Source organism: Alternaria dauci, chromosome 7 (assembly GCF_042100115.1).
Source record: "Alternaria dauci strain A2016 chromosome 7, whole genome shotgun sequence".
Classification (NCBI taxonomy): domain Eukaryota; kingdom Fungi; phylum Ascomycota; class Dothideomycetes; order Pleosporales; family Pleosporaceae; genus Alternaria; species Alternaria dauci.
Window position 1 is genome coordinate 441,085 of NC_091278.1, and position 14,070 is coordinate 455,154.

General features: G+C 52.1%; 3 protein-coding genes across 3 annotated transcripts; 1 reads left to right on the plus strand and 2 right to left on the minus strand.

Annotated features, from left to right (window-relative positions):
- Positions 1-406: 406 nt before the first annotated feature.
- ACET3X_007319 (uncharacterized protein) lies at positions 407-7,035 on the plus strand (the record flags this gene model as incomplete). Its single annotated transcript, XM_069454204.1, has 3 exons — positions 407-6,352; positions 6,417-6,664; positions 6,768-7,035. The coding sequence occupies 3 exons, from the start codon at positions 407-409 to the stop codon at positions 7,033-7,035; spliced, it is 6,462 nt and encodes a 2,153-aa protein (XP_069304482.1).
- A 303-nt stretch (positions 7,036-7,338) lies between these two features.
- ACET3X_007320 (uncharacterized protein) lies at positions 7,339-8,894 on the minus strand. Its single transcript, XM_069454205.1, has one exon. The coding sequence runs from the start codon at positions 8,838-8,840 to the stop codon at positions 7,461-7,463; it is 1,380 nt and encodes a 459-aa protein (XP_069304483.1). The 5' UTR covers positions 8,841-8,894; the 3' UTR covers positions 7,339-7,460.
- Positions 8,895-9,733: 839 nt separating this feature from the next.
- Positions 9,734-12,186, minus strand: ACET3X_007321 (uncharacterized protein). The gene is made up of 3 exons (XM_069453455.1): positions 11,206-12,186; positions 11,050-11,152; positions 9,734-10,996 (listed from the first exon to the last, which is right to left on the minus strand). The coding sequence occupies exons 1-3, from the start codon at positions 11,272-11,274 to the stop codon at positions 9,906-9,908; spliced, it is 1,263 nt and encodes a 420-aa protein (XP_069304484.1). The 5' UTR covers positions 11,275-12,186; the 3' UTR covers positions 9,734-9,905.
- Between the last annotated feature and the right edge of the window lie 1,884 nt (positions 12,187-14,070).

Genomic DNA, 14,070 nt, shown 5'->3' on the forward strand with positions numbered 1-14,070 from the left:
GAGGTCATTAGGTATAGACAACAAGATATTGGGGCAAACCCGCAAGCACATGCCCGGCTTTGTTACGATTGGCCCATGCGATTGCTCCGTGAATGTGTTAGGCGACGTATGCGGGTAAGCTCCTTGGTAGAAGCGATTGTGAGGCCCGACTGCGAGCGGCTTGGTGGCGTCGCGCATGCCTGGCTCGGGGGTCCGCGCTGCTTCACCAGCAATGACATAGCGCGAATCTGCTCCTCTCTCTCTCCACTACCACGCATCTCCTGGCTCCGCACAAACACACGACTCTCACTTTGGTGGCTGGCCCACGCAACTGCTAGCAACCAACCATCGTGCTCTTGAAATCACTCTTGTTCATCTCCCCGCTCGCCGTCCTCCACCCCCACCATCCCGCCGCGAAAGCTGCACCATGTATATGTCGTTGCACGAGCAGGAACTATGTCGACATCTGCGCGAACTACCACGACGACACAACTACCGATTCGAGCCTGCTGCTGACCGGGAGCTACGCGAGATTCTCTTCCGTTCCCTCGCTGGCCGCGACGACTTCTTGCCCTACTTCTTCCCTAATGGACTGCCGACGGACGAGGATAAGCCGTGGAGCTTGCGCGACGCCCAGGGTGCCGTAGAGGGTGCAGAATACACCGCAGCGGCAAGAGGGAAGCCCTGTGGACACATATTCAAGAATGGCGAGGCTACATATCGGTGTAAAACTTGCAGCGCGGACGACACTTGCGTGTTATGTGCCCGCTGCTTCGATGCCTCTGATCACGAGGGACACCAAGTCTTCGTCAGCGTGTCGCCGGGCAACTCTGGCTGCTGCGACTGTGGAGACGACGAGGCCTGGATACGGCCCGTTCACTGCAACATACACTCGATAGACCCAGAGCGCGAGTCCAAGGCGGCAGGCAAGGCGAGGCAAGCCTCCATGCTGCCGGACGAACTCGTGGAAACCATCCGCACCACCATCGCCCGAACGCTCGACTACCTCATCGACGTCTTCTCCTGCTCACCCGAACAACTGCGCCTAATCAAGACCGAAGAGTCTATCCGCCAAGACGAGCGCAATTCGCGCCTTACTTCTCGGTGGTACGAGGCGGGAGACGAGTCGGAGGAGTGCGATGAGTTTTGTCTCGTACTGTGGAATGATGAGAAACACACGGTCAACGACGTCCGCGATCAGGTCGCTCGCGCATGCAAACAAAAACTTGCCTTTGGCCTGGCAAAGGCCTACGAAATCAACGACGTGGGGCGCAGCGCGATTGTTTACCGGACGGACCTGAACGACCTCCTCCGCATGGCCAAGATCATCGAGGAGATAAAGCTCACGGTTACCATTCGATCCGCGAGGGATACTTTCCGAGAGCAGATGGGCGGTGCACTCATTGAGTGGATACAGGACATCGCAGGCTGCAGCGTTGGAGAGGACAACCAGATACTCCGCCGTACCGTTTGTGAGGAACTCCTAAAGCCATGGCGTGTTGGTAGTGAGGCGTCAAATCAAGGCATTGGCAAGAACGGTCTCGACGACCACGAGATGGAGGACAAGGAAGCTGAGATGGACGGATTCTTCAATGGCATGCTCTTACAGCGACGAGCTCGTATTATAAGAGTCCAGCGACAGCGAACCACCGACACCAACGATGATACGACAGCCTCGGATGATGACGACGATGACGAGGGCGGACCTGCAGCCGAAACCCAAGATGATATGGACATCGACGAGGTTGGCGCTCACGACAACGATGGTGACGTGGAGATGGGGGCGTACGAAAGCGCGGACGAGGCGCTCGAAGTGTCTGAAGCGACCATGGCAGGCTACCCTGCCCCTCCACCACCACCGCCAGCACCTCAACATCTACAACGGGGTCGACTTGAACAGAGTGTTACACCGGCCGAATCAGATAGTGAGCCTATGGTTGGCGCGCCGTCTCTCAGCCATGTCGAGCCGATGCTGCCAGTGCCCGAGACACCCCACACTCGGTCCTTACCATTGCGGCCAGCACGGCCAGCCAGATACTGGTTAGAGAAGCCTGAGAGCTACGGTAAGAAGCCTGGAACCCCACCCCATGAAGATCTTTGGCAACGTCTGAGGCTCGACCACTTGATATTGTATGATTTGCGTATGTGGAAGCAGCTGCGTATCGGTATACGCGATGTCTTCATCAGTACCGTGGTCACAATCCCCGAGTTCAAGCGGCTCTTGGGCCTACGGTTTGCCGGCGTCTACACTGCTCTGGCACAACTCTACCTCATTGCCGATCGTGAGCCTGATCACTCCATCATCAACCTCTCTCTGCAGATGTTGACGACTCCATCAATCACGTCCGAGGTCGTTGAACGTGGCAACTTTCTGACCAACCTTATGGCTATTCTCTACACCTTCTTGACCACCCGCCAGGTGGGCTATCCTTCAAATGTCGACCCAAAAGCAACACTAGCCTTCGAGCAAGGAGCTGTGACTAATCGTCGAATGTATCACTTCTTCCTCGATATGAAGTACCTACTCGGCTCCGAATTTGTTCAGGAGAGGATTCGCGAAGAGCCACGCTATCTGCTACAGTTCCTAGACCTCGTAAAGCTTCATCAAGGTATCTGTCCTAATGTTCGTCAAGTAGGAGAGCATCTCGAATTTGAGTCCGAGGCCTGGATTAGTGCTTCTCTAATTACCCGAGAGATCAACAAGCTGTGTAGACACTTTGCAGAGTCCTTCGCCTGGAGGCGCGACGAGGATCCAACAAACATCCAACGCGCTATACGTGCAGCCGCCAGGGTAGCCATCGTTAATTCCCTAGGCGCTGAACGCCGACGTTTTGACCAAACCGAACTCAAAGAAGAGACCAAGTTCAAGACGTCGCCTGTCCTTGAATTTGATGCCGAAAGCTCTTCCTTTTTTGGTCCATCCTACAAGATTGTCGATTATGTTGTTGCGACACAGCCAATGAGCTTCCATCACGCCCTCCATTACACGCTGTCTTGGCTTATCGATCGAGCACGAAGCATGGATCGAGAGGATATCAAGCGGTTACTCTTGTTCTCTCCCAGCGAACTACAAACGGATCATGCTCTATCCATTCCTGTGCATCAACCCGAAGATTATTTGTTGGCGTTGTTCGACTTTCCGCTCCGAGTCTGCTCATGGCTAGCTCAGATGCGTGCAGGCATTTGGGTCCGGAACGGCATTACTCTACGACACCAGATGACACAGTATCGCAGTGTGTCGCAAAGAGACGTTTCGCACCAGCGAGACATTTTCCTCTTACAGTCCGCTCTCGTGTTATGCAACCCATCAGTCTTCCTGGCATCAATGATTGACCGATTCGGGCTGAACGGTTGGATGACTGGCAAATACGAAGCTAGCCAACATGGATTCGAAGATAGTCAGGCTATCGACGTGGTTGAAGATTTTGTGCACTTACTTATCATCATTCTCAGTGAGCGCACGTCATTGATACCCGCAGAGGATAACGATGAATCTCAATTAGCATCGATGCGCAAAGATATCGCTCATGTGCTATGCTTCAAGCCACTCTCCTTCTCTGACATGACCGCACGCCTGTCAGACCGGATTCAGAACATGGACGAATTTCCCACTGTCTTATCCGAAATGACCAAATTCCGTGCCCCCGAGGGCTTGTCCGATAGCGGGACATTTGAACTGAAGGAAGAGTACATTGATCTAGTAGACCCCTATCTTCATCAGTACAATCGCAACCAGAGGGAGGAGGCAGAGAACATATACAAGACCTACATGGCGAAGAAAACCGGAAAGCAGGCTAGCGATATCGTCTACGAGCCGAAGCTTCGCCCAATCCCTTCTGGTCTGTTTCAAGATTTGCCAGCATTCACCAGAACGCCGCTCTTTACTCAGGTGATATACTACTTGTTGGGCTATGGTTTGAGAGCAACAACAGCGACACCAAACATTCCAGCCACTCGTGTCGAAACATACATTCAATTTGTCCTACAACTTCTTCTTGTGGCTATCCTCGAGGACAAAACAGGAGAGCATGAGTGGTCCGAAAAGAAACCCGATTCTCTTATCGCTTCGGTTTTGACCAGAAACGCAAGCATAGGCATATCAGGCCATCCGACCGTTCTGTCGATCCTGAAGACCTTACAAGATAACGAAGCTTTCAAATCATGTGAACCAAAGATAAGCCTGATCCTACATAGGCTCAAGCAACGCCAACAAGACTTATTCATTGTCGCAGCGGCAGCAATCAACATGCCGGCGGATAGGATGGATACTGCATCACCTGCACCGCAAGATAAAGAGTACAAAGAGCTCAAGAAGAAGCAGGCACTTGATCGACAGGCCAAGGTTATGGCAGCTTTCAAAGAGCAGCAAGGAAAGTTTTTGGCTAACCAGGAGTTTGACTGGGGCGAGGACGATTTCAGTGATCTAGAAGACGAGACAGGTGGACTTGTTGAACAGGAAAAGACTCTCAAATATCCTTCAGGCACATGCATCTTGTGCCAGGAAGATTGCAACGAACAGAGGCTGTATGGTTCGTTTGGATACATTTCCGAAAGCAGGATCATGCGACAAACTCCTCTGCACGATGAGGACTGGGTGGATGAAGTCGTACAAACGCCGAGCAGTCTTGATCGGTCGGCTGAAGATCTGCGACCCTTTGGCGTGGCTAGAAAGAACCGGCGCACTGTGGAGAGGGTCACTGCATCAGGCGAGCGCGTCACCAGTGAACGTCAAGAATTAGGGAAAGGATTCCCTCCTCTTTCCGTAACGCCTGGTCCGGTTACTACCGGGTGCGGACACATTATGCATTTTGCGTGCTTTGAAGTGTACCTGAATGCTACCCAGAGACGCCACGTCAGCCAGATTGCGCGGAACCACCCTGAGCGGCCCGAGTTGAAGGAATTCATGTGTCCACTCTGCAAAGCTCTTGGGAACATCTTCTTGCCGATTATTTGGAAAGCAAAGAAGGTCTCTAGCACCGGGGTTCTCGAAACGAAACAACCCTTCGAGGAATGGCTGGAATCGCAACTAGTTGCGACCCACAAGAGTCTTGAGAAAGGTTTGAAGGCCCCTGCAGACTTATCTCATGATCAGAAGATGCTCTATGAGTACGCAGAACGAGACTTTATCCAGCCTATATCAAGTCGCTTGCCTGATCTGCTCAAGCCATCGCTACCTTCAACTGGTCTTGCTCTCTCTCAACCAGGACAGTTCGCACCTCGGTTCCAGGTCCCGCCTTTCTTGGGTGTACAACCTCCAGAGGTTGCTGAATCTGGATTAGGGTCCTCCCAGAACAGCCCAGCTTTGACGCAGGATGTTCCAATGGGAGAACTGATCAAGATATACCATAGATTGAGAGAGACCTTGAAAGTCAACAACATCAACTCCTCATTTGCGTATGCGCACACACCCGCCATGACAAACGATTTCACGCATACAGATGCACTTGCTCAGGCTCTCGGTTATTCTATTGCTGCCGCCGAGATTGCGCAACGAGGCGTGCAATCCGAGTCGGTACGTGGCACTCTGATCGATAAGATTTCTCCACAAGCGGTGACCCATCTCCGTGTGTTCTCTGAAACGGTTTCTTCATACATTGCCATCGGAAGCTTGCGAGGGCAGGGCCCGAATAAGACTATGGATGAGTTTGTGGAGATCCAGCGCCGTCAGTTCCGCCAGCTATTAGTCGGACATCCAGGCATCTCTGACCCAGAAGTGTTGAGCTTCGATCTGAAAGGCATCGCACCACTACTGTGCCAGGACCCGTTCATCTTCCTCTCGGAATGTGCTGTTGGGGTCGTGCCGGCCACCAATCTTGATATCCATCACATCATGCGCCTTTGTTATCTTGCTGAGATCGTCCGGGTAGTCTTCGTCTTCGCCTTGGGTGTGAAGAACCAGTCGGCTGAGGATATGTCGCATCAAGAACTTCTCTTCCCCAATCCGGAACAGTTCATCAGCGCAAATATAGTTGCCACGGGCATGTCCGAAGAACAGATGAGCAATCTGCTCTGCTTCGTCTGCGTCATTGCCAATGTCGCTAGCCAGGGCGACTCTCCCGCCTCTTTTGACATGAACGATCTGCCCATTCCAGATCGTTTCAAGGACCCCAACTTCCTCTACTTCATACGTACTATGGTCTCGACGTACGCCCTACCATTCGTCCGCAAAGCTGCTATCCTCATGCATGTGCGATACGGTGTGGACCTTCCACATGTTTCCGCTGAACGCGCTGACGAACCTGAACTCACGCGCCTTTCTTCGATACTTCGGCTGCCATCAGTGGACGAGATCTTCGCCTCTTTTGCCGCTCCTACTTCGGCAGGCAATACAACACGCTCCATTGTCGGAGGCTGGCTCCGTCATCTCCTCTGGGTAAGCAAAATTTGTGCACGAACTACATGCAAGATAAACACTGACTGTGGACACCAATTTTTAGGCACAAGCAGGCAACAACCCGCTCAAACCGACCGTATCACTGTCACATCCAGCAATCTTTGAGCTCGTCGGCTTACCAAAGAACTATGATACTCTGACCGATGAAGCAATACGCCGCCGCTGTCCGACAACAGGCAAGGAGTTGACAGACCCCGCACTCTGTCTCTTCTGCGGCGAGATCATGTGTAGCCAAGCCGTATGCTGCATGACGAACAAGAACCGTGGAGGATGCAATCAACATCTAGCTAAGTACGTCATTCTATCACATCTCCAAAAGTCATCGAATAGCATCACGCTGAGCCATGGAGACCCTCCGGCATCGTGCAAAAGTTCATGCTAACACTTTTCACAGATGCGGCGGGCAGATCGGCCTCTTTATACACATCCGCAAATGCATGATTCTCTTCCTCAACCTCGACCACGGTACCTGGCACGTTGCTCCTTACCTCGATAAGCATGGAGAGGTCGACCCAGCGTTACGCCGCCACCACCAACTGTTTTTGAATCAGAAGCGGTACGATGCGCTGCTAAGGAAAGTGTGGCTCGAGGGTGGCGTGCAGAGTCTCATTGCTAGGAGGCTGGAGGGGGATGTCAATAATGGGGGATGGGAGAGTTTGTAGATTTGGCGTCTTGCAGCAAGCAAAAGTACGACTTTGCGTCTCGGTGAGAGGTGATTGTCTTCATGACTGTATGAATAGCTAGTGGGCGTTATGGAAATATACACCTTGTTTGCTTGTCTAGTAGACTTGTTCGAGATGTTTACCAAGCACCTTGTTCTTTCGGAGTTGCACCTGAGACTTGCGGTGCACACTATATGTGATTGCGGTATTTCTTGATGCAATATTGGCAAGGCATTTGTATGTGAACACCTTCGGGAGGTCTTCTGGGGCACAGGGGCACAACTTGGAAAATTTACAAGATCTTTTGTATGTTACACACTATTTCATATATGATGGTGCTACACCAAGACTTCCGGACGCTCGGTTGTCTCATCTGCTGTGGTTGAATGCTGGACAGCAATCTCTTCACGCACTAGATCTCCTTGCTACGAGAGAAGATTGCGCTCGCCGTCTTCTGCTGAAGCTGTTGCTTCGGAAGACCCATCCGCTCCCTGATCCACACCTTCAACAAATGGTATGTATTCCGACACGCTCTCTTCTCTGTGGGCTCCAGACCTCTGTGTATGATTGCCCTCGCTCTGGGACTCAGCGCCTCTCTGAGCCTTCTGCTGCAGTGGCGCTTGCACCCTTCTAACAAGCGTACTATGTGCCCTCCTATCTCCACTCCTAAGGCCTAGTCTCTGCGCAATGACATCCCTCCATGTAATTATCTTCTGTAAGCCATCGGCATACATGTCCATGTTGTACACTAGCGCAAGCTCTGTTCCTAGTACACCACTCTTGGCCATGTTGTGTTCCCTGATTATGGCATCGAGGAGGCCTATTGTATCCGTGTCGAATTCAATGGCGCCGTCGTTCATCTCGGTGAGAAGGGCATTGATGGTGGCGTACGAGGATTGTTGGATCCATGCTGCGCGTATGAGAAGCTTGTATAGCTTTGTCGTAGCGCCGAGAGCATAGGAAGAGCGGCCGAGTTTCTTGATTGTGGGTAGGATGGAGAAGGGTAAGGGCGAAGAGGGGAATTCGGCACGAAGAGTCGCGACGCCGGTGACGAGATGGTGTGGATAGTTCTGAAAGAGGGCGCGCGCATCGGCGGAGAGCGGGTCGGGTTTGTGGGCGCTCTTTGGTTTGGGGGCTGCTTGTTTGGCGCCTCCGTTGCTGGCGTTGTCGAGATCTAGCTCGCGCACTCTGGTAAAGACTTCGCGGTCGAGGGTTTGCCAGAGGGCGCGATCGGTAGGGGCGTTGCGTATGAGTGCATCGACACGTTCTCGTTCGGCTAGACGCATTTTCTTGAAAGTGGGTTCATTTGTCGATTCCGTTTTCGTCTTGGGCCTTCGAAGGAACGCACGCGTGTGCAATCGCGCTTCGCCGGTCAAGACTTGGTCGAAAACCTTATCCAAGGACGGCTGGGGGTGGTCTTCGTCGTCTTCATAGTACTCGTCTGCTATCTGATCGAGCTCGACGACATGATCTTTCTCCTTCTGCTGACGCCCTTGGGTTTCGAATTTCCTGTACAACTTCTGGAACGCGGCTCGCTCAGTGCCCGTTATGGTAGTCTTCCGCGGGGGTGCTTGGCCGACAGCAGGGGGCAGGTCCTCGTCTTCAAAGTAGAATGCATTTCTGTCGGAAACTTGCTCTCTGGCGTGCGGGCGCGAGGGCGAGATGATGTTGCGGCGAGCAACGGACTGTGTGGCCGACTGCCACTGCTGGATCGTCGGTGTTTGGTAAAGGAATGGAAGGAGCGTCTTAGTCGGCGGGAGGCGAGAGCGTGACAATGCTCTGGCTGAAGTGGAGCATATAGACATGGACGAAATGTGCCGCACCACAATTGCAACGCCGCAGACAAGACGAAAAACGACTGTGAATACACAAATGATGCAGCCCGCCGCCCAAGTCCCAAATCTTTCGAGATCGCCGCGCCCTAGTGGTGGTCTGAGCTCAACTTACCGTATCGGGAAACCCACAGAATCCATCGAAAACACCAGCACCCAGTATCGAGGCAACACGATCGAAGGTACTGCATCACAAAACGATGAATGCCTATTGGCGAGGCTCAGTATACTGCATCGGGCAGGAAGCGGGTCCGTTGATTGCAGCACAGGGAAAGGTACCCATAGCCTCAGTCGAAGGGGATGATGCTCTATTGGCTGACCTCCAATATTCCGCTTCTGGTAATGAAACAAGATCTATTGATCGCTGTAACAGGCGGCCCATTGCTGGAAACCGACAACAAATGAACTTACTTAGTGGCTGAGCTCAACATGCCGTATCGGGTAAGGGACCGAGACCCCGTCGAAGACTGGAGGATGAAAAATCTCAGTGTCCATCACTGCCGAGCAACGGGAACAAACATACCATATCTGGCAAGTTGCGAAAATCTGTCGAAACCGATGATTACTGGAAACCGATACCTAACGGACAGCCCGAGCTTTAAGCCGAGCGACAAGGCATCATAAGGTCCAGAGGCCTGCCCTCTCATCTGTACGCGATGAGCAGAGGCAGTTTTATCACGCTACTTCAGAAGGTACTCAACACTGTCCATGGGCCTATGTGCAAGTCCTCGTGCCAGCGATCGTTGGTTTCGTTGTACTTTTGCGCCATTTGTGGACACCGAGATATGTAGTATCATCTCAAAAAGCTTCCTTCTTCTGCGTCTGACCTATGCGATGTGCTAATCTTGACAATCACCCGTTGCATATTACTTTATCATCTGCAATAATACGATGGCATTGCATGTAGAGCGCACGAGTCTAAATGAACATGAATAAGACCCAGAAGAAATTTACTCCGCTGCGCAAAAGGCGATTAGCCGTATTAAGAAGAAGAAAGTTTATCAAAAGAAAACAACAACCCAAACTTCTGAACCGATCTTATGCCTTCGTAGAGGGTGTTCGTGTTGGCAGTCCCTTAGAGATGCAGACAATCTGCTCATAGTAGAAAGCACTCTCAGCTCCAGCCCCTAAAGCTCTAACCGGAATCTTGCTGATCAACCAACTCGGCTTCACAGGATCCAGCCTCATGGTTACTTCGCCACCCGCAACTTCCTCTGTCAACAGTTTCTTTGCCCAGCTCGGATCCACAGCAGACGGTCGCGCCACGCCGATCAGGTCACAGGCGTTCTCGTCGAGCGCTGCCTTCATACCAGAAAGACTGCGGAAACCACCCGTGACCATCAAGACCACATCCGGGAACCTCTGCCTGACGATCCTGGCGAAATCAAGGAAAAAGGCTTCACGCTTTGCGGTGCGCTCGGAAACTGGCTTCTCGCCGGGCGCAGGCTCGTCGCCCTTCATCATCCTCGGGTTCTCGTACGATCCACCGCTAATCTCGAGGAAGTCAATGCCTACGGCTTTGAGGTGTTCGATCTGCTCCATGAGCTCTGCCATATCGCTCTTCTGTGCAACGTCGGCGGAGTTGAGCTTGATGCCGACGGTGAAGGTAGGGGGAACGACAGCGCGAATAGCCTTGATAATGTCGAGAACGATACGAACGCGGTTGAATGCCGAACCGCCGTAGTCGTCTGTACGCTTGTTGGTGTTTGGTGCCATGAAGATGTTCAGTAGATATCCGTGCGCGGCGTGCAGTTCTACACCATCCCATCCGTTCTCGGCCAGGAACTTAGCTGCGTTGGCATGCTTTGTTACAACGTCTTGAATCTCTGCTACTGTCATCTCTCGGGGGGTACCGAAAAGGATCTTTTGTGCAGTCTTTGCCCAGATGTTGTCCTCGAACTTCAGTGGGATGGGGCTAGGCGCAATGTTCTTCCCGAAAAGGCCCTTGCTACCGGCTCCAAGAGGGCTCTGACGTCCAGGGTGGTTGAGTTGAACGAGAGCTGGGACACCTTCGACACGGCATGCCTCTGCGTATCTGCGCCATTGTGCAATAATGTTTGGGTCGGAAGTGGGGTTGATAGCGACATCGAGCGCGTTTCCGAGCCAGCGCTCGTCAATCATCACATTGCCTTCAAACGACGTTAGTACTGGACAAGGTCGGTTTGTGGAGATAGATCTGTACCTGTTATGATGCCACCCCACCCTCCTTTCCCCCATGCTTTGTAGGCAGCCAACATTTGCTCTGTTGGGTTGTGGGACTTTGACATGGTCTCTGCCATTGCTGTCTATGAGAATGTTAGGAACATGATTGCACTGCGCTTGGTTCGTTGTGACTAACCTTGAGTAACCGGTTCTTGAGAACGAGACCGGATGGCAATGTTACGGGATCAGATAGCTTTTTCGACATCTTGAATGTATATACGGTAGAACGTGAGAAGGCGGGTTCTGTAAATCCGAGTTTTCGTGTAATCTTGGTGTTGAGTGATGTGATCTCTCAATTCGACTTTTGGTTTGGGTATCTTGTTAGCTCCAATATTGGTTCTTGTAGTGGTGCCGATAATATTAGTGTTGAAAGTGATGCTATTCTCTACTTTCGAGCTCCCGTAGACTACTATACATATACATTTCTCGATTCCTAGCTACGGTATAACACGCGACTCTTCGGGGTGAAGTTTGACTAGTTTACTGATCACGGAACACTCTTAGCAGGAGGACCTGGACTAATGTAGAAGTGTCGGAAATGGGTCGTTAAGCGTGTCGGTCCACGGCAAAGCAGAGACATTTCGGCCCGATATCCAAGGACCCTTGGAAACGTTAAAAACGGACGAACTCGGGGGATGTTGAGAAAAATGGCCGTATGCGGGTGCAACCTTCTTCTTTGGCATGTACTTGTCTGGCGTAACAGTTGACGATAATGACTTCTTGCGACTTGATTTGACGAACGTATGACTGGGGTAGGGCAGAGTTCGTGCGGGTTTGCCAGGCGGATGAGGCATGGCAGGGTCCGTGCTAGGGGAATCCAGTTTGCCACCAGTCAATCGGGGTAATGTTCTTTCGGTAGATTACTCAACACAGGGAAGAAGAGACCGCGACATCAAATTAGCCATGATAAAGGCCGATGCGACTTCAAATCGCGAAGGACAGAGAAGGCCCCTGGAACAGCGCTGAGTAATGAGAGGTTAGTCGGGTTCGAGCTGTCGCCCTTGTTCGAGCAGGCACGCTCTTCTGCGCTTCACCATCCATCTGTCCGAGGCACTGTACCACCACAACCGCCGCGGACGAAGAACACCCAGATGACTAGGTACTGGTTATGGTTCGTAGTGAGAGTCTTGGGGAGTTTCGCTGTGATGGGTGTCGGCGTCTTCTATGTTCTATCACCTCAGCCTGACGGCCACGTCGAATGATCAGCTCGGCTTCCGACGCCACCAGTCCCCTTACTGCGCGTTGGCACACCTACCCACCCCTTTGCATACCTGCACCACAGCTTGCAACACCACATTGTTGCTTACGCCATGAGGAGGCATACACTGCGCTACCCAGGTACCTGTACAAGGGATCTCTACATTTTACCACATTGTCCGGACGCTCTTGCTCGATTAGCACAATGCCCAGGTGGGATGAATGCATCTAGCAGTAGCAGTTTACGTTGCGGCTGATCTAGTGCTGGCCAAAACCCTCCGCTCGTTCAGCCTCACGCCTCCTTGCTCATTCGTGGGTCAACAATTGGTGTGAAATAAGTGGGGACCACCCTACCAACAATACCATCAGCTTACAGAGGATTTCAATATAATGGCTTGTTTCTCACTTGCAGAGACAAGCTGCAGTAAGCTGAGCCCACGCGACTACCTACATTTCCATTCCAAGGTGAACACGATGGTAGGTATTAATGCCGCAAGGCTCTTCTCTTTGACTTCATCTCCATTGCCTGCTACACGCTTCACAAACATGTCTACAAATCTCTCTGGAGGCAACAATCAGATCACGGAACACGATGCGACGCAACTGGGGTCCATGCAGTCTACAGCGCCAATGTCTCCGTTCAACCGTCTACCCAGCGAAATCGTCCTGGATATCTGCAACCGCTTATCCCCATCCGAGCTCTGGTTCAATGCGCGGCCCATCTCCCGTCAATTCTACAGCTGCGCTAACGAAGTGCTGCTACGGAAATGCTTTTATCAGGAGCAGGTTCGCTTTTCTTGGTGCTGTTTTTGGTGCAGCCTTGGACGCTCCCCCTTGGATACCGCAACGAGAACCATCGTTTCACTGTTTGGCGACGCGAGGAAGCTGCGCATACAGTGTATCAGCGATCAAGCTTTGCTTGCCAGGTTGGCTTTTGGGGAGCTGTGCAGCACGGTTGTGACGGCAGAGCAAAAGATCTATGTTTCTATTGGTGAGGGAGATGATGCGGTTATGATGACTCCTGCAGAATGGCAGAGGCGCATGGGGTGTCCGCCCAATAATTTACAGCAGCGACGGTACGACTTTCTGGTATTCTATTTTACTCGACTGGGAAGGAAAGCAAAGACCTGGCCCATCACAGCAAGCCTTTCGTCTGTTGTACATGTGCTAGGCTTCGTTGTAGTGGGTGCGGTTATCGCGGTTATCGCGGCCGTCGCCCTACTTGTTTTCTGCATCGCCTGGGAAACATTCAAAGTGGTCAAGAGCGTGTGGTCATGTCTGGATAGATTGATAGAGATGTGCCTACCGGATCGATTCATGCGACACTAATCAACGCAACGACGATCCGGTTATGCGACCATATGTAAGGGCTCAAGCACTCCGTGGTCTGTTTACTCGACTATAACTTCCGAACGACAAGGGACTGAGAGTTGAAGTGGTTGAGAGAGGATCTGGCTGCCTAGATGATCAGGAACATGGTACTGCTGCCCCGTCCCGAGCAACTAGCCAACGGCTCTTCGCAACAGGCGTCAGCGCTCCCCAGAGACCCGGATGGACGATGCAGGGCAAAAACATCATCATCGGCCCCTCCTATACAGTGGATCAGGACGGTGTTGCTATGAGAACGTTGGTTGATGGTTGCGCCGTTTATTTGGTCATGAGAGCATCTTCCACGAATGTTCTCACAAGCGGCCACGTTTTACAATTCCGAACCGGCACCTCACCTAAGACGACTTTGTAAATCAGGGTTCTCGGCGTTTACATTTCAGCCATGGCCGTGAGTAAGCGTGAATCTCGCCTTCGC

Bases quoted from the DNA above. Each gene is read 5' to 3' on its own strand.
- ACET3X_007320 (XM_069454205.1), bottom strand. From the start codon at position 8,840: ATGTCTATATGCTCCACTTCAGCCAGAGCATTGTCACGCTCTCGCCTC.
- ACET3X_007321 (XM_069453455.1), bottom strand. From the start codon at position 11,274: ATGTCGAAAAAGCTATCTGATCCCGTAACATTGCCATCCGGTCTCGTT. The intron at 11,153-11,205 runs GTTAGTCACAAC...ACATTCTCATAG, and splicing joins TCAAGAACCGGTTACTCAAG to ACAGCAATGGCAGAGACCAT. The intron at 10,997-11,049 runs GTACAGATCTAT...CGTCGTTTGAAG, and splicing joins GTGGGGTGGCATCATAACAG to GCAATGTGATGATTGACGAG.